The sequence below is a fragment of the Geotrypetes seraphini genome, chromosome 8, assembly GCF_902459505.1.
Source record: "Geotrypetes seraphini chromosome 8, aGeoSer1.1, whole genome shotgun sequence".
NCBI lineage: Eukaryota > Metazoa > Chordata > Amphibia > Gymnophiona > Dermophiidae > Geotrypetes > Geotrypetes seraphini.
Window position 1 is genome coordinate 188,844,528 of NC_047091.1, and position 20,880 is coordinate 188,865,407.

A 20,880-nucleotide genomic window follows, 5' to 3' on the forward strand; every position below is an offset into this window, starting at 1 on the left:
AAATAATTAGTCTATTATTTACTGCTGGCTTATGAATTATATTTTTATATTTCTAATAAAATTTTTCATATAGCCTTGGTCTCTATTCTTAGTATAAACTGGCAAAATAACGAACCTTGGGTAAGGAGATTATGGTTTTCCCTAGCATCTGACTAAAACAGGCACATATTAGTTTATATAACTGATTAGTCATCCATAAATCTCACTACACGGCTCCTTCCGATAATTAATCCCCAAATGCATTACTCTACATTTTTTGCATTGAATTTTAGTTGCCAGATATTAGGCCATTCCTTTAACTTTTGCAGGTCCTTTTTCATGTTTTCTACTCCCTCCATGGTGTCTACTCTGTTACAAAGCTTGGTATCATCCACAAAAAGGCAAACCTTACCTTCTATCCCTTCAGTCCTCTACAGTTAGTCCTCAAGCAAACAAGAGCTCTTCCATAATCAAGTGAAGTAAGGATATAGGAAAACCTCCCAAATAATCAGTCTGTTCTGCTCAAACCAAGTAATATAAGAACTATAAATAATCAAACAAAGTAACAAACATGCCAACAGAAGCATCAAAGGAGCTCACATAGTACTAAAAAATACAGCAATAATAAATTACTCTTCATGGCCCCAAAGGGCTGACTGGCCTCCAAGGAACAGACTCAGAGAAGAACATTCTTAATGAAACAGTAGGCAGGTGCAAGAAAGAAAGACAGGGCGGGAGTTCAGAATGACACGCCTATCTATTGGAAAATATATTATCAAGGTAAGAACCTAATCTCTTTTTCCAGTACAACAGATGTGTCATTCTGGCCAAGTGGGATGTACAAAAGCAGTTCCAGGAATCTAGGGCGGGATGACTGTGCGAGCACATAGCACTGAAACCCAAAGGCAGAGTTCTCCCTTGCCTAAACATCCACTTTGTAAAACTTAGCAAATGCATGTAGAATGGACCAAGCTGTCACCCTACAAATTTCCACTTGAGAGATTGCCCTAGCTTCAACCCATGACGAAGTTACACTTCTGGTTGAATGTGCCTTCACAGAAACAGAGGACTGTTTCCCACAAACAATGTATACTGAGAAAATGGCCTGACGGATCCACCTGTAAATTGTGGCCTTGGAAGTTGGCGCACCTCACTTAGCTGGATTAGTCAGCACAAAAAGATGATCAGATAGCCTAAACTCATTGGTGAGCTCCAGATATCGAAGAAGTACTCTTCTCACTACTCTTTTCATTACTTTGGAAGGATTTTTCTGCCCTTTCTTTATTCTTCTTTAGTACTTCTGCACCACAGTATGGCTGGGAAACATCATATCACCAAAGCTGTTGCTCAGGTTACAACTTCTGTCTCTGTGCAGACAGAAAATGTTACCCAGGCAGAGGGAGTAGTTCCACATGCAAGCTGTCTTCAGTTTGAATTCCTCATAAAGGAAGTAAAGGAACTGAGCAAGGAGGTAGCAAGACTAAGAAGCATCCATGAGAATGAGAGATAACATTGGTAAAATAGTTCATGAGGTGTCAAAAATTTCCAGCAGTGGGAAAGAAGAGGCTGTGCTGAGGGAAGACAGCTGGACTCAGATTACAGAACCCTGAAAAAGTTGGTACTGTGACTTCACCCGCCCTTGAACTGAAGAACCGGTATGCAGCTCTGGAAGTGGAGGAGATGAGAGCATCCCAGGGAGAGGAAGGAGCAAAGCTTGAAATCCCAAAAATTGCTGGATCCATGACCACTAGGAGGCATAAGGTAGTGGTAGTTGGCGATTCCCTTCTGAGGGTTGCAGAAGCATCCATCTGCAGACCAGACATGATGTCTGCCTGGTGCCAAAATCCAAGATGTTACGGAGAGCTTGCCGAGACTCATCAAGCCTGATGACTATTATCCGATGCTGCTCATCCACGTTGGCACTAATGATGCTGCCAGGTATCCCTGCGAACATATCAAAAGTGACTTTGTGGCTCTGGGAGAGAAGATGAAGCAGTTAGGTGTGCAGGTGGTAGGGTCTGTTTAGGGTCAGATTGGCTGATAGGTACCACCAGGGATTGGCATGAATGAATGAAGTCTGTTTGATCTCAATGCAGGCAGAGGTGAAGAATCACTCAGAGCACAAGGAACCCTAAACTAAACTAAACCTTAAGTTTATATACCACATCCTCTCCACAGAAGTTGAGCTCGGCACGGTTTACAAGAACTTAAAATATAAGAAGAGAAAGGAAAAGGTTTACATGAGCTTATATATAGAATGGAAGAGTAAGGGAGAAAATAGAATTACATGTTAGAGAAGAGCCAAGTTTTCAGTTGCTTGCAGAATAGTTGGAGAGAGCCCAGGTTCCACAAAGGGATAGTAAGGTTGTTCCAGAGACCTGTGATTTTGAAGAGAAGAGATTTTCCCAGTTTACCTGCATAGAGAATACCATGTAGAGAGGGGAAGAATAGTTTAACCCTGAAAAAAGGGATTAGAAAACACCAAATGAAATGGAGCGAGCAGAACATATGCACTCCTGCTGGCACACGTGCAGAAGTGAAAAACTGTAGGTGAAGCTAAGGGGCCTAGTGAAGTATGAGGGAAAAAATATGGAGTGGATTCCTTCTGCAGATGGCAAAGGGCCTTGGGGATAAAACTCATCTGTCTAGAACAGGGGTGTCCAACCTGAGGTCCGAGCTGTGAAGTATTTTGTGCAGCCCTGGTTGAGGGCGATGCAGTGTTTTCCTCTGCTGACCCGGGGTGTTTACCGTCAGCTCCCTCCTCTGTCTTGCTGCAGCATTTGTGCAGCCCCAGAAACATTTTTATTGGCCAATACGGCCCAGGAAAGCCAAAAGGTTGGACACCCCTGGTCTAAAATGTCGCACTGGTAGTTAGGAAATCATGGAAAGAAGACCGAGGTGAGGGAGGGAGATGCTGAGATCTAGCTGGGGACAACAGAGATACCAGTATTTTTAATTATGATCCCAACATACATGGCTATATAAAACTGCAAAAATATTTTGATTAATCCTGAGAGAAAGAAACCAATGGGCTATTCTAATCTATGCTGGTTTATTAACCTATGCTGGTTTATTAACTTTCTCTTGTTTCCCCAACACCTGAGGAAAAGGAGAAGTCTTTCAATGTGACTCACTTTGTTTCCATTTCTAGAGAGTGGGGGAGTAAATTCCATTGCACAGAACCAAAACAGGAGACACCTGATTATCTTGTTGTATCAAGGCACTATTTTGAAGGCGGTGGATGAGATAATTGGTACACAACCCTCTGCAATGTGGCACAAGAATTGGGGTGGAGGAGAGGAAGAGAGAGATGATGGTTGTACATGAAAAAATAAGACATCCCCGAAAATAAGCCCTAGTGCATTTTCAGGACCAGAACTTAATATCATCCTCAAGAACAGTTTCTTGTTTTCTGAACACACTACCAAAGACTTATCGGCACTCTTATCATCTCCTGCTTAGATTACTGTAACCTACCCCTCAAAGTTTCTTGCTGAATTTTCTTTTTCTCCACTAATGTATCCACAATGCACTGTATAACTCAGTGAAGAGAGTGTGGAATAATAGTTATAAGAACATAAGAATTGCTGCTGCTGGGTCAGATCGGTGGTCCATCCCGTCCAGCAGTCCGCTCACACGGTGGCCCTCTAGTCAAAGACAAGTGCTCTAAATGAGTCCAGCCTCACCTGCGTACGTTCCAGTTTAGCAGGAACTTGTCCAACTTTGTCTTGAAAACCTGGAGTGTGTTTTCCCCTATAACAGCCTCTGGAAGAGCGTTCCAGTTTTCTACCACTCTCTGGGTGAAGAAGAACTTCCTTACGTTTGTACAGAACCTATCCCCTTTCACAGCTGATGATTAAAAAAAAGCCTAATACAGCTTCATAAAAGTTATTCCAATAAAAAAGGTATTATATTTTTTTCCCTTAATGTTTTTGTTTTATTTCTACATATTACCTTGAAGAGTGGACTAACATGGCCACCGTACCATTTCACCTCTCGGTACCTAGGGAGTACATGCATCGGGAGTATCAATGATTGACATTAACACACAGCGGTGCTAGGCTCCATTCCATGAAGTACAAGCCAAAGTCCCTCACAGCCCCATGGTAGAACTAGTCATTGAGATTTAGAGGTCAGGGCGCCTCAGGTTTTATCAGATTTTAGAACAGACTCTACTGACATACGGCCTGTTCCAAAATACAAAAGAAATGGATGCTTATATCCCTGGTGAGCGCAGAATAATTAACAGATAAAATAATCAATGGGTTCAAAGCCAAGATAAATGGTTGTGTGTTGGCACATAACTGGTTGCATTTGTTGTCATAGTGACCAGTTTGACAACTGCGGGGGGAGTGGGACAAAAATGACTGACCTGGCAAAAGTGGGCATGCCTATACTTAGGTGTGCCACTAGTATTCCATAACAGCTTAGGCACACTTAAGGGCCCCTATAGAACTGTGGTGTCTAAATCTCAGCGCCACATCCTAGAATTGTCCCCATAACGTTCCTGCAGCTTGTAAGAGACACTCTTCACTTACATCGGGTTGGAGTTCACTGGATGAAGGATAACTTGGGGTGCTCGATTTGGTGTCTCAGGCACAATGTCTGAAAAGAAAATGCTTTACAATTAGTTAACAGGACAGAGAAATTATGGTATATACTTGCTGAATCCCTCACCCTAGCCACACATGAAGAACACAAACAAACCCAAATGAAATCTTCCCAGAAACCTAGAATGTTAAAAGGTTTTAGTAGATTAAGCTGCAACTGAAACATTTTCAGAAAAAGATTGAAGTAGACTCTAACAGGGTAAATAGTAACTGATGGCAGATCTTAAAGACTTATGTGTCCCACCCAGTCTGACTACAACACAAGAGAGACCAAAACAGCTGTACAAAATATAAAGTGATCAGAGAAGCACATTTCCCATAACTGAGAGAGAATATTTCCCACAAAAGAAAGAATGAACACGTAATTTTCATTTTCAATAAAGACACCAGGGAGAAAAGCAAAAGGAACAGTTTAGACCAGAGAGCGACAAGAGAGAATTACAGCAAATTATGTATGTGTTATCTTTCCATCAAACACAATAGTGAACATCAGCAGAATCCTGAAAATGTCTTTCCTAGATCTTGTCAGTATTTTATCCTTTGAAGGCTAATTTTGAATCTTCACATAAGATTGCAAGTTGATTCTCAGAGGGAAACTCCTGACTGGTTGACAATTGTGTGGGGATGGTTTTAATCCACATGCTTTGCAGGTTTTCAAAATGAAATCCATGCATGTACCTCAGCTGATGCTCCAGAGTCGCTCCCATCACTGCGTTCTCAAACCCACCAGCCCCCACCACCCTTCAGGGAAAAGTATACTTGCAGTCCTCAGCATGCATATTTTAATTATCAAAGTCTATACAGTAAATGGATGAATGCAGTAATAGGAAACATAATTAATTGGCATGAAATATCAATAATTTGTATTAACAAATGAGTAACAGACTTACAGTATGCCTCTATTCTAGTCTTTACTTAGAAATTAGGGTGAGTCAGATGACAGCAGCAGCCCTGGGGGATCCTTGATAAAGCAAGTTCATTGCAAAACATGTTGGATCCGTAGCTCCCAGGTCAAACCATAGTTGAGATGAATTTAAGTTAAGTATGAGATTCATCGTTTCAAAAATATAGCATAAATTTATCTTTTGGATACTGAAGATGAATGGATAAAATATTTTATTAGTAAAAATAATTAAAGTATTTATAAAAAGTAAGAATGAATTAAGGCCGGTGAGGATACAAACTTATTATCAAAGGCGGAGGAGGTGTTTCTGAGGCCTAATCACAAAAAAATGGTTATTTTACATTAAACAACACGTATTGAGCATTTGGATACTTGATTATTGGATTGAGAATGCCTGTGTGATATCATCTGGGTAATTGAATTTTCTACATAAACCTGTGAGACCATCTGGAGTGAGAACGTTCTATTCTACATAGTTGTTTATCTGCTCTTAGTGACTCTGTGTACCAGGGAGAGTTCTGATTTTGTTTAGCTAGGCGAGGGTGTAGGGGGGTGAGAGCATCTAGGTTTTCAGGATCTCCACCATGAATATGCATGAGATGATTTGCATGTACTGCCTCCTTGAGATGCAGATCTATCTCATGCATATTCATGGTAGAGATCCTGAAAACCTGACCTGGCTCCGGCTCTCGAGGACTGGAATTGCCTACCCCTGGTCTAAGGTATCAGTTATGGATTTGTTCCATCTTGCTAGCATTGCTGTCGTGCTGTTTGAGGATCAGAGATGTTTTTTTGTGTATTAGTTTTACTTCTTTTGTAGTTTTGGTTTTCTATTGTGAGTATCAGATTATAGTTGAGAAGGTAGTGGTCAGACCAGGGGATGGGGGCCCATTTGACATTAGCTGTAAGATTGGTGGGGACGGTTGCTAATAGGTCAAGGGTGTGTCATTTTTAGTGCATTAGGCCTGACGGCATGATCGTGATTTGGCAGTCTTCAAGTAGAGTTCTGAGTTGAGAGACATCATTGTTGGTGGTCGATTCAAGAGATAAGTTGACGTCTCCGACAATGAGCAGGCTGGTGTGTTGGCATGCCATATTCACTATTATTTCCAGCAGTTTGGTGATAGTGCTTGCGTGAGAGTTTGGAGACCTGTATATCAAGAGAATTCCTATGTTGTTTAGCGTGGGGTTGGGCTTGTCCTCTAGTTTACAGGCTATGTATTTTAGATCTGGATGGATGGCTGAGTCAGTCTCTTTGATGGTGAATGTGTCTCTGTAGATTATTGCTAGTCCTCCTCCTCGTTTGTGTTTCCTAGGGTGTCTGGAATATGTCGTAACCCTGTGGGCACAGGTGTGGGAGTTCTGGGCTGTTTTGTTCTTTTAGTCATGTTTCGGTAAAGAATGACAGAGTTATGTTGTTGGGTGTGATTAGCTCATTTAAGAGGAATAGTTTGTCTGCTACCAATCTTGCATTAATGTATATGCATGGGATTGGGGTAACGATTTTGCTGTTGTTTGATTTTAATTGTTGCTGTGTGGTGGAGTTTGGATTGAGTTTTGCTTTTTCAAGGGAGGTTTCTTTTCCTTCGTTTGCTGTCTTTGTAGTGATTGTTCCAAATTATGGGTATGATGTTTTGGTGGTACCCATAGTGGCCATTATGTGTGTTTATGCAATTTGTGGGTTTGGGTCTTTGTTGCGTGTGGTGCCAAGCGGTGGTAGTGCTTCAGGTAGGAAGAGCATTGTGAATTGCTGCTATGCTGGTGATGTACAGAATCAGTAGGGTTAGAGTAAGTGGGGTTCTCTTTTTGTGGTCTGCGTGAGGGCTGGCTGCCAATGTTCGATAGGTTTGGGTACTCGGCTGGTGGTTTGGTAGTTCTGTGGTTGTTGGGAGGTCTTTTGGTGTGGAGTGGGTTCTGTGGATGCCCGGAGTTCTGTGGATGCCTGGTCAATGGTGTGGGAGTTCTGTGATGTTGGGAGGTCTATTGGTGTGGAGAGAGTTCTGTGGGGTGAGTCCTGTGGTTGGCGTTCTGAGGTTGGCGTTCTGAGGTTGGCATTCTGTGGTTGGTATTCTGAGGTTGGCATTCTGAAGTTGGCATTCTGTGGTTGGAGTTCTGTGGTTGTGGTTGAGTAGGGTGAGTTCTGCTGGTTGTTGGGAGGTTTATTGATGTGGTATGTGGTAGGTTTTGTAGGCTTATCTGTGTTAAGTCTCTTTATTTTGGGATACATCGCTGCCTACAGCAAAGGAGCATGCTAAAAGACAACACCTTTGGCTTGCACCTTAGATGATGCGCTGAGTGGTGGTGCACTGCTAAGCTTCCCCCCTAAATGGCGGCGCTCTGCGCTGCAAGGGACATCGGGAGGCAGAGCCCATCCCCCATGCCGGCCCAACTTCCTCCCCTGCGGCAGATGGCTGCGTGCTCAATCGCTGGGGCAGCTCCCGATAGCAGTGGAGCTGCCCTGAAGAAGCAGAGGTGTTCAAATTTAGGTGCCGCATGGGACGGAATCCTGTTCCCCATGTCGGTCTGACTTCCTTCCCCTGCGGTGGATGGCTGGGTGCTCGATCGCTGTCACAAAAGAAGCCACTGCAGTTGATTTGATTCCCAAGGCCAACACTGTCTTTTAAGGATCACATCCAGACTGCGATCCTGCATATCCTTTACTACTATGCCTTCTTCCCTTGGCAGGGATGTGCGTTTGGTTACCTGCACTACTAAAGAATCTACCTTAAGCTAAGCGAACATTTGCTGACACTCCTGTACCATTGGATACAGCCAAACCATTGTCTTGGCTACCTTTAATGACTCATTCTCCTGGTCGAGGGCCACCACTCTATCTTACATACTCACACCTGCCTAACCCTGCATCTCTCAACAGGGAGGGCTCACTCTATGACAGTAAAGGCATGCAGATAGACCCCTTGAGTTTCTGTCCAAAAGGTCCACCAGATCTTGGCCAGCCTCTATAGTGAACCAGATACACCCTAGAATCCCATGCCCCCTTGTGCACCTCTTGGTGTGCTGATAGACTTCCCCTGGGGATCTTGTCAATCCAAATAAGCTCTTCACATCATAGTAACATAGTAACATAGTAGATGACGGCAGATAAAGACCCGAATGGTCCATCCAGTCTGCCCAACCTGATTCAATTTAAATTTTTTTATTTTATTTTTATTTTTCTTCTTAGCTATTTCTGGGCAAGAATCCAAAGCTTTACCCGGTACTGTGCTTGGGTTCCAACTGCCAAAATCTCTGTTAAGACTTACTCCAGCCCATCTACACCCTCCCAGCCATTGAAGCCCTCCCCTGCCCATCCTCCACCAAACAGCCATACACAGACACAGACCGTGCAAGTCTGCCCAGTAACTGGCCTAGTTCAATATTTAATATTATTTTCTGATTCTAAATCTTCTGTGTTCATCCCACGCTTCTTTGAACTCAGTCACAGTTTTACTCTCCACCACCTCTCTCGGGAGCGCATTCCAGGCATCCACTACCCTCTCCGTAAAGTAGAATTTCCTAACATTGCCCCTGAATCTACCACCCCTCAACCTCAAATTATGTCCTCTGGTTTTACCATTTTTCTTTCTCTAGAAAAGATTTTGTTCTACGTTAATACCCTTCAAGTATTTGAACGTCTGAATCATATCTCCCCTGTCTCTCCTTTCCTCTAGGGTATACATATTCAGGGCTTCCAGTCTCTCCTCATACGTCTTCTGGCGCAAGCCTCCTATCATTTTCGTCGCCCTCCTCTGGACCGCCTCAAGTCTTCTTACGTCTTTCGCCAGATTAACATATTCAGGTGCAAATGTGTATTAAGCAGCATGGAGTGCCCTTTAGGAGACTCCAGCTTGCGTCTATTGGGCTTCCATGCTCCTACGCTTAGATAGACCGCCATTCTGGAAGGGATTTTCTCTCAGAACACAGGCCCCCCTGAAAGTTCCTCAGTCCTAGAGACCAAAGGGGAGACTAAGTCAGATGCTCCCCCCCCCCCCAATGTGCTGTGAGGCACACGGCGCAAGGATACTCTTCGGGCACCCATCCAGCGTAAACCTGGCATGAATTAGGGGTAAAGGAGTCTGACTCCATCCCTGGCAGTTTCGAGGCAAAAAGAGACAATTTGAAGGTTTTGGAGAACTTTGGAAAAAAAATTGGAAATCCAAGAAAGCTGCCACGTCAGCGTTTTGGTGTAAAACAAAAGCCCCAAAATGGCTCAACTAAAAGCAAAAATCTCAGAAAAATGGATTGTAGAAGAGGAGAACGCTAAAGGAAGGGGCAGAAACCTTTAAAATTAGCTTTTTAAGGAACACTCCCCTCCCCCAATTTTCCTCATAGGCTGTAGCAGCTTTACTATGACCTGTGCTAAAACCTGCTTCAGCTCTTAAAGTAGCTGGATGTGGGAGAAAAAAATCACTGCCTCAATGTGACTGTTCCTCCAATGCTGAAATCTTCGGGCTGCCAGTCAGATCACAGTCTGACTGATCCTCAAACCCCCAAGGACCTGCGCATGTGAAAGGAGGGAGGCAAAATACAGCTGGCACACTGAAGAGCCCTGCTGAGCCCCCTATGGATACATGACCGCCTGTACTCAAACCCTGCTACCCAGCAGGTGAGCAAAGCTTCTGGGGGACCAGACTCTGAGCACCACAAAAGTTTCTGCAGGCTTGCTAACAGGTTCCACAGAGGGATTAGCCTCTCAGCTGCAGACCTCAATCTGCTTCTCCTCCATGAAGGCAGAACTTGACCCCTGACCTGGGGAGCTCTGAGCACTGAAAGCTACTAAAAACTTGCAAAAAAGATTGAAAAAAATAAAGAAATACACAGAGCAGAACAGAAAGACTCTTTCTGGCTTGCATGCCTAAGGAAAATCTGAAGGAGGCAGCACAGACCTCTAGTGAATGAAGAGGTGTTAAAAAAACTTTCTGCACAGCTCGCAAGCATGGGGAGAATACCCTATCATCCAGAATGACACACCCATTGCACTAGAAGATTGATTAAAAATCTTCTTTTTTTATAGAGAATCCTTTTCAAAATTGTCCCCATTAACATTTTATTTTGGAAAAATATGTACAATTTGTCCTGCCAATATTCATGAACTGAATCTGAACAAGAAAGAGAAGAGAATGGTGAGGGGAGTCCTGTCCAGTATGAGAATTACTATGAGATATCTGAACCTCTGAGATCAAATAGGTCCCATACTCTAGATGAGCCAGAGAAGCAAGTGCACAGATGACAGAAAGAAAAACAAAAGACATTTGAAAACAGAAAAGGAGAGATAGAAAGAATCAGTCAATATTCAGAAAAACATCTAGAAAATGGTGTGAAATGTCTAATCTAGAGTGTCAGACAAAGAAGTATCTGCAAAAGAAGAGGGAATGAGTGATGTGGAAAGACAAGTGTGAGCGTGAAAAACAGAAGACAAAATCAATACAGTGAGACTAAGTGGAAAGTGTCCAATAGACAAATAGAGAGGAAGAAGTAATTTCTGAACTTTTTAAATAACTAATGTAGAATATCACAGGGACAACACTTTAAATAGAAGCTGCAGAAGTCACTTCATCAGCATACTGGGCAGCCGCCTTGAAAAATTAAGCAAAAACTTGTGAGGAATTTATTCATGTTACGCTAGTCAAATATTTATCAAAGGACTGGTTCCTGAGCGTGACAAATAACAAGGAAATATTACACAATTAAAGGCACCCTCCCTCTCCCACCCAAAAAAATCAAAAGAGGGGTGTTTGGTTGGGTATCTGGGACTAGCACAGTTTAGCAGCAGTTTTGCTTTCATTTCAAATTGCCAGATGCATTATGGGAAGGAATTATGGCCAAGTAATAGATTCTGACCTACCTGGAAAAATGAACTGCTGCTTGTATTTGTAGTAATGGGAAGCTTGTAACAGAGAAGAGGCACAAGGGTGAATGGTGCTGTTGGACCCTGGAGGAACAGAACAAATATACAGGATGAACAAAACCTTAAAAGAAGGACTTAACCATGTACAAGATATGCTTCCCCATCCCTATAGATCTGTAATAAGCATGTACCGGTAAGTGTACTTCTTGCACATCTGTAACATAGAAACACAGAAACATGATGGCAGATAAAGGTCAAATGGCCCATTCAGTCTGCCCATCTGCAGTAACCATTCTCTCTTCCTCTCTAAGAGATCCCATGCTTTCTTGAATTCAGACACTGTCTCTGTCTCCACCTTCTCCAGGAGACTGTCCCACACATCTACCACCCTTTCTGTAAAAAAGTATTTCCTTAGATTACTCCAGAGCCCATCACCTCTTAACTTCATCCTATGCTCTCTCATTCCAAAGCTTCCTTTCAAATGAAAGAGACTCGACTCATGCGCATTTATATTATGTAGGTATTTAAATGACTATCATATCTCCCCTCTCCCGCTTTTCCTCCAAAGGATGCATATTGAGATCTTTAAGTCTGTCCCCATACGCCTTATAACGAAGACCACACACCATTTTAGTAGCCTTCCTCTGGACCGGCTCCATCCTTTTTATATCTTTTTATATCCTTCACAATATTCTAAATGAGGTCTCACCAGAGTCTTATACAAGGGCATCAATACCTTCTTTTTCCTACTGGACAAACTCTTCCAATGCACCCTAGCATCCTTCTAGCTTTTGCCGTCACCTTTTCAACCTGTTTGGCCATCTTAAGGTCATCGCATACAATCACACCCAAGTCCCGCTCTTCTATCATGCACATAAATTCTTCATCCCCTAAATTGTACCGATCCTTTGGGTTTTTGCAGCCTAAATGCATGATGCATTAAATTTTAGCTGCCAAATTTCAGACCATTCTTCAAGCTTCGCTAGGTCTTTCTTCATGTTATTCACACCATACGGGGCGTCTACTCTATTGCAGATGTTGGTATCATCCGCAAAGAGGCAAATATTACCTGACAGCCCTTTAGCAATATCGCTTATAAAAATGTTAGAAAGAACAGGCCCAAGAACCACTGGTAACATCCCTTTCCTCAGAGCGATCTCCATTGACCACTACCCTCTGTCGTTTTCCACTCAACAAGTTCTTGACTCAGCCCATCACTTTGAGACCCATCCCAAGGGCACTCAGTTTATTTATTAGACATCTGTGTGAAACACTGTCAAAGGCTTTGCTAAAATCTAAATACACCACATCTAGCGCACTCCCTCTATCCAATTCTCTGGTCACCCATTCAAAGAAATTGATCAGATTTGTCTGACAAGACCTACCCTTGTTGCCTCTGGTCTGTAATCCACCGAATTCCAGAAATTTCACCATTCTTTATTTTAAAAGCGTTTCTATTAATCTGCTTACCACAGAAGTCAGACTTACCGGCCTGTAATTTCCTACTTCTTCCTTACTTCCACTTTTGTGGAGAGGGATCACATCCGCCCTTATCCAGTCCTCCGGTACTACTCCCAACTCTAGAGAAGCATTGAAAAGGTAAGTCAGCAGAGTCACCAGAACTTCCCTAAGTTCCTTCAGCACCCTCAGATGTACACAAACACAACCCTTTGAAAATCAATCAGGGTCAATCACTCTTCCATCTCTAATTGTGTTTGTCTTCTGTGGTCCTGTTCCCGATGCTTCAGCCGTAAATACAGAACAGAAATATTTGTTAAGCAATTCAGTCTTTTCTTTATCAGCTTCTACATATTTCTCCCCTTCACCTTTGAGTCTCACAATGTCACTTTTGCACTTCTTCCTATCACTGATATATCTAAAAAATGTCTTGTCTCCCCGTTTTACCATGTCAGCTATTTTTTCTTCCATTTGCATCTTTGCTTTCCTGACTACACAACCAGCCTCTCTTAACTTTTCCAGATATTTTTTGCCTGTCTTCCTCTTTCTGCGATCTTTTGTAGTTTTTGAAAGCTAACTTCTTATTCCTTACCTTCTCAGCTACTACTTTTGAGAACCAAAGCAGCCTTCTTTTCTTCTTACTTTTACTTACTTGCCACACAAAAAGGTTTGTCGCCTTACAATCGCTCCTTTCAGTTTTTCCCACCGCATTTCCACTCCTTCCAGACGTTCCCAGCCAGACAATTCCTTGACATAATGCCCTATCCAAACAAAGATCGTTTTTTAAAGTCTAGAACCTCTGCTTTTGAATGAGCCTCTCTATTCCCATCTTAATATTAAACCGTACCATGAGTGATTACTGGATGCCAGATGATCACCCACTGTAACATCAGGAACACTTTCCCCGTTTGTAAGCACTAAGTCCAGTATGACCCCAACCCGTGTGGGTTCTATTACCAACTGCTGGAACAATTTTCCTTGAATAGAATCCAGGATGTCCCTACTTCTAGAAGACTCTGCAATAGAGATACCCCAATCAACATCTGGCATGTTAAAATCATCTATTAGTAAAACTTCCCCTATATATATATATATATATATATATTCTGAATGTCTACTATTAAATCTCTGTCCACTTCTTCCATCTGTGAAGGAGGCCTGTAAATATAGTCACCATTTCTTCTTTTCAAATTTATCCACAGTGCTTCTTCCTTGCCCTGCAGATCCTGCCAATGTGTGGCTTTAATATGTACCTCATGCCTAGGTAATCAGCTGCACATCTGGAATGTTTATACAGTGTACTGCTGGCTATGCTACAGATGTCATGTATGTACCTTGGTTATTAACTGAACATCTGTAACATACGTAGAGCATGGGATATAATTTTAAAGTTGCAAAGGGTAATCCTATAAATTTGGAACTAAAGGCAAGCATCAATTGTGCGCATTAATTATAGAATAATAGCACCTAATTGGCATGTAAATGCTAGGCACTATTTTATAACATACGCACCAAAATCACTTAGTACATACGTGCATGGGGGTGCATATGTCTCGATTATTATGGATGTACTTTGTAACCCGTTCTGGGCTCCTTTGGAAGGACGGGCAAAAAAACTGAATAAATAAATACTGTAAGTTACCCACACTTCAGGGCATAGTTAAGAATCAAGAATTACAACTGAGGTCATATCACAAACCAACCGAACATTCTATCATTCAAGAAACTGCTTAAGAATCTCTCCCCTCTACCGATACTTAGCGTTATGTTCCTCTCCCTTTCCATGAAGCACAAGAAGCCTTCAAGTTCTGAGCAATGAAAAATCTACTTATTAAAGGACCCGACATGGTCTGTGTTTTGGCATGACTGCCTGCATCAGGGATCGTTCAGTGCAATCCACACAAGATTAGCCAAACAAGCACTATCCTTGGTGCAGCAAAAATAAAAACTTCAGATAGGGAGTAATATCAAGTCCCACCCCATATAGGAATAAAGCACTTGCACATATTTATACACTACAGGTGCTGGTCCTAGGAACCTATTTTAGAAAGGCTCACAGGCTTAAAATAGTCACCTGTTTGGATTTCTTCTAGAAAATTCCCCTCCGAGTGGCAATAGAGATACGCACTCATTAACATGCAGATTCCACAATTTAATTTCTTTTCAATCTGTGGCTTTAAGTTTCTTAGAGGGTCTTCTGCTTTTATTGCTATTCCACACTGCTCCTGATTTTAGACATTTCTAACATATCCCTTTCTCAGTTTCTTTCCCTACTTAAGTAAAACCCTAAATTCTGCAGCATTTCTTCCAAATGGAAACCTTCCATCCCTTATATATCATTTGTTGCTTTTCTCTGGCTTTATTTCAATTATTAAGTTAAACAAATGCTCTTTATAATCAGAAGTATGAGAACTTCAACAGCTAACAGCCAAATCACAAGAAGTCTGGGGCTTTATTCTGAATGTAAGTAAAACTGGGATTGTATTTCTTTCTAAACAAGTCAAGTGAAGCAGTTTACAATAAGGTTCAGAAAATAAGTAAAACACATAAAAATAATCTAAAACATAGAAAAAGGATAAAACCCTAGAGTCTGCCAATGAGTAGAAAATAACCAAAGACTGCATATGTTGCTGTCCCAGAGGTGGAGTCTATTAAAACTAGAACGATGAAAAAGCCACCGGAAAGAAATATCTTCCAATCTTTTTTTATTTATATGATTTTTACATTATTATCAAGCATCACATCTTGTACAGAAAGTATTATCAAAACCATAAAATTAGATTTACTTCAATCTTGAATAAATCAAAGTATAAAAAAGAAGAAAAAAAGGGAAAACACTTCTCATCTTAATCACACACTAGTCCTCTATTTAGATCCAAGATTAACGAAAAGAGTAATTAAATTGAGGAATAACTTTACAAAGAAATTTCACTTACCGTATTTTCACGCATATAACGCACGCGTTATACACGATTTTACAAACCGTGCATAACCTTGCGCGTTATACGCGTGAGCGCGCTATATAAAAATTTTTTTTACATAGTTCCCACCCTGCCCGACGCCTGATTCATCATCCGGAAGGACCGCTCGCACCCCCACCGCTCGCACTCCCACCCCGATGGACCGCTCGCACTCCCACCCGAAGAACCGCTCGCACCCCCACAGCCTCCCCCCCCTCCCCCATGGAGAAGCTGTCTACCTTGTTTCCGGATGCCAGTGAGCCAAGCTGTTTCTTCTGCCGGCGGTCCTGCCCCTTCTCTGAGCCCTGCTGCGCTGCTTCCTCTTCCGGCGGTCCCGCCCTTTCTGAGAGAGGTGCTGGGATGTAACACAGGTATAGAAAGCAAACCAAGTAATAAGTATAGAAATCCGACCAGGTCGTGCATGTGCAAGACCGGAGGGTTAGGACTTCGATGGGAAGATAAAACTCAATGGGAAACCAAGGTGGCAAGGGGGCCCCTTCTGGTGTCTCAGACAGGCCGTGACCTGATCGGGCCGCCGCGGGAGCGGACTGCTGGGCAGGATGGACCTGAGGTCTGACCCAGCGGAGGCACTGCTTATGTTCTTATGTTCTTATGTTCTCTGACATCAGAGAAAGGGCGGGACCGCCGGAAGAGGAAGCAGCGTAGCGCAGGGCTCAGAGAAGGGGAGGGACCGCTGGCAGAGGAAGCAGCTGGGCTCACTGGCATCCGGAAACAAGGTAGACAGCTTCTCCATGGGGGAGGGGGGGAGGCTGTGGGGGTGCGAGCGGTTCTTCGGGTGGGAGTGCGAGCGGTCCATCGGGGTGGGAGTGCGAGCGGTGGGGGTGCGAGCGGTCCTTCCGGATGATGAATCTGGCGTCGGGGGGGGCATCAGGCTTTCAGGATGGGGACAGGACTTCAAGGGGGGACAGGCAGACCTTCAAGGGGGGACAGGACTTCAAGGGGGGGCAGCCAGAGGAGAGTCGGGGCAGCGAACGGAGAGTTGGGGCAGCGAACGGAAAGTCGGGGCGGGTGAAAGGAGAGTCGGGGTGGCATGTGCGGTATACCCGTGAGCGCGGTATATAAAAATTTCTTTACATAAATTTGTGTTTCCCGCGCGCTATACCCGTGTGCGCGTTTTACACGGGTGCACGTTATCTTTGTGAAAATACGATAATCTGTGCTGGGTATATTATTTGCCTACAAAAAATCTGGATCCTCAAAAGAAAGAAGATGAAGGAAAATCGCAGGAAATACCCTTGGACGTTTCTACTCTATTGGAACAATCGGCTATTCCAGCCACTCTCTTACTGACTGTAGCTTTGGCTCCAGACAAAGACTGGATCCTTAAACTTTTCTTTAAAAATAGATCTAAGGACTTCCTGGGTTTCCACATTCAGATATTCCCTGATGTCTCGAGGGAGACTCAGAAGAGAAGAAGGGAATGCCTAATGTTGAAACCAGGTGTGACTCAGATTAGAGCTTTTTTCTTTCTTAGATATCCATGTAAATGTATCATTAGATACCGTTCCTTTAAATATGTGTTTGCAGAACCGGCTCACTTGATTGCTTTTCTCTCTCTGAAGCGTCTTGAGTGTGAAATACCACCTGTTTCAAATCTTTTTTAAACTTCTGTAACTTTTCCTCTAGACAAAGAGGGAAGGAAATTCCATAGAGAAAGGTAAGGTAAAAAAGGCAGGCTCACGAGTAGAATTTAATCTTGTTCTAGAAAGGAATGGAATAACTATATAATTCTGATCCTGAGACCTCAATGATGGTGATGGACATTAAGGGGCTCATTTTTAAAAAAGAAAGACATCCGAGAAATGGCACTTTGACATTCTTTTTTGCCAAAATGTCCAAGTGCTGATTTTCAAAGCCGACTTTCTGGACGTCTTGCTAGGCTTCTTAGCTGCTTGTGTCCAAAATTCAAGGGAGGCATTTTATGGGTGGGCTTAGACTAGGACTTCTTGTGGCAATAATCAAACCTTTCCCTAGACGTCCTTGATGGAACTTAGACGTTCAGAGCTAGACCTGTTTTAAAAGTGTCTAAGTGCTATAAAGATACACAAACTGACCAGATGACCACTGGTGAGATTAAGTAATGACCCTACTACACTCCCACAGTGGTCATTGACCCCCACCCAAAACTCTGAATGTAACAGTACATACCTGTCTCTAGAACAGCAGCACCTGTTATGGGGAAGCCTAGTAGAGCATCACACAGGTGTCTGAAGTAGCCTGGTAGGTGGGTGGGCTAGTGAGCCATAGAGAGGAGGAGCCAGGCCCATAAGCCACTCTAACCACTACATTTATGGTGGAAAGTGTGAGCCAACCAAGATAGGTGGGTCTAGTAGGTTTGGGGAGAGTTTTGGAAGTTATGGTGAGATGCATACCTGGCACTCTTTATGTAAAGTTCACAGCAGTGCCCTCTAAGGTGCCCCATTGCCCTGTTGGCATGTCCGTGTGGCCAGTCCATTACAATGCTGACCCCTCCCACCTCCAAAAGGTCTGGATTTAGATGTTTTGAACTTGGATGTTTCTGTGGTCGGAAATGGTGACTAAAAGTTAGGCATCTAAGGTTAGATGTCCTGATGGCCAAAATGTCTAAGTAGATGATTTTCAAAAATAAAAAAATTTTGGACATCTAGTGGTTTTGAAAATGGACATTTCCCCAGCCCAAATTTTGGAAATCTTGTGGGAAACGTCTAAAGTTCGACCCTGACATCCACAGAATAATTACATTAGCCAAATACTAAGGCTGTCTTGGATAAAAAAGCGTATGGGCTATAAGGAAAAGGGGGGGAGGGGGAATACCCTGTCATCCCATCCATGGTAATAATCTTAATGGCCAGACTGGCTGTGTTTACCTGATGTGCTGAACTGCTTCTGTTGCCGCGTGCACTGTGGAGAAGGGTGCAGCGGAGATGGTGGGGTGGCACTGGGTGGTAAGGGAGGTGCTGGTGAGGATGGTGTGGAGGAGGTTGTTGATGATGGGTTGCTGCTGGAATCTGGCTGGTAGGGCACTGGAATATGATCCTGCAGGGTGGAGAGAAAGAGAGATCAGTGAGTGTCGGAGGCATCGTCCCATGAAACTCACAAGCAAGGTCATTTAAGATGGCTCGTAGCCTGTCTTATTTTTACCAGAGTCCCTAAAAATCAAATCTCTCTTTGGATAATGAAGGGAATAGACTTGATAGTTAGAGACAAGTTGGTCACCCTCTCCAAGGTAGAGAGAATGAGAGGCCACTCTCTAAAGTTAAAAGGGGATAGATTCCGTACAAACGTAAGGAAGTTCTTTTTTTTTTTTTTTTTTTTTTAATAATTCTTTATTCATTTTAACACTCACAATAAGTGAAACAGTATATAACATCCATTTGGTCTTAGATATATCACTTAATATTATACAAAACTCAATTTCAAATTCCATATCCCTCCCCTTCCTTATTCAATAACATTCAACTCAAGACAAATATATAATAACCTCCCCCCTCCCCACATTGTTACTCTCAAAGAAAACCAATAAATCCCCACCCCCCCCCCTTCTTGGATGTGCATATTTAAGGGGAAAAACTTGATATTCAATCATTACAGTATTTTGGAGTGTATCAGAGGTTCTTCCGCTGAATGTACATTGAAATGTAAGGAAATTTTTCTTCACCCAGAGTGGTGGAAAACTGGAACGCTCTTCTGGAGGCTGTTATAGAGGAAAAAACCCTCCAGGGATTCAAGACAAAGTTAGACAAGTTCCTGCTGAACCGGAACGTACGCAGGTAGGGCTGGTCTCAGTTAGGGCACTGGTCTGACCCAGAAGCGGCAATTCTTATGTTCTTGCCAGAAGTTCTCAAAAATTAAAATTTACATTTCCCTCTCTCAGTGGTAAAAACAGAACCTTCAAGAGATTTAGTCATTCTTCTGCTTTTAAATTAATTGAATTCTGGAATGTTTTATCGCTTACATTAAGAAGTTTAAGTTCTTTTGCTTTATTCCGGAAAGCTCTGAAAACCTTTTTGTTTGCTAAACATTTTGGAAACTAACTATTCTAGTCTACTTTTCCTTGTTAAGTTTATGTATTTTGTATTACATTACTGTTAACCAGTGGCGTACCTAGCATATGTAATACCCGGGGCCCATCATTTTTTTGACACCCCTCCCATCTATTTGAAAAATATGATTTTTAGTTCAATCCACATATCGCACAAGAGTGTACCTAGGATAAAGCAGCATCTTAAACACTGCAGTGAGCACTAGAACACCAACACATACATTGTAAAACTAAACAAGCCAGATCCCGCACAGTCAATTGATCCTGCAATCAATGCCAACTGAAAACTATGTCCTTTTCATACACACAGAACAGAGATACACCCTCGCTCAATATGGAATAATCACAAACTAAAAATAGAAATATGTAGACAAAAGTTAAACTGAACCGCCAAGAAACCAGACTCGGGCTAATCCAGCGCGTGCGCTAAAAACGCTGGTGCACCTTTGTAAAAGGAGCCCTAAATGGAGCAAATGTTTTTTTGTGGCACATTATAATTTAAATTATAAAATTGCAAAACCAACAAAAAGTTAAACTTGAGAGTTATTTATTTAAAGCTATGCATGGGTGTAATTTTAACAATGATGAAGCTAAAGTATATAGTAAAGAATTGCTGATCAATGCGATGGATGTTTTTGAGAGCAAATTCAACTCAAAATGTGGCTCCACGGTCGTTCTTTTTTTTTTTTTTCCCCAATTTAATTTCTGTCAAACTCCAAGTTTGCAAAGATAAAACGATCCATACAGTAACAAAGCCTGGATATCCAGCACCTGCTCTTGGTTTTGCAAATATCGAAAACATTTTTGAGTCAGTTTTTAGATCATGACAGAATTTCTGTAGAATTTTTGATGAAATTGACTCGGTTTTGGAAAATAGATTATTTCCATTGTACAAAAAAGAGCAGCATGTTGAAATTTTAGCTGAATTAAGGGGCGTTTTACTAAGCTGCAATAGAATGTGGCTTTAGCACGCCCTTACGCCTTTTCCCGTGCGCTAAGGTCATTTTTACTACAGCCAGAAAATCTATTCTGTTAGTGGCCATATACTAATGTTGCTACTGACATACAGCTATTAAAAA

At 42.4% G+C, this 20,880-nt stretch overlaps 1 protein-coding gene across 1 annotated transcript in view; it reads right to left on the reverse strand.

Moving 5' to 3' along the window:
* The window catches only part of KSR2 (kinase suppressor of ras 2), a 530,220-nt gene that overhangs the window by 187,256 nt on the left and 322,084 nt on the right, over positions 1-20,880 (reverse strand). Inside the window, exons 11-13 of the mRNA XM_033953868.1 lie at positions 18,627-18,795; positions 11,339-11,425; positions 4,518-4,584 (exon numbers count right to left, since the gene is read on the reverse strand). Coding sequence (XP_033809759.1) covers positions 4,518-4,584; positions 11,339-11,425; positions 18,627-18,795 — 323 coding nt within the window. The remainder of the gene's footprint in view (positions 1-4,517; positions 4,585-11,338; positions 11,426-18,626; positions 18,796-20,880) is intronic.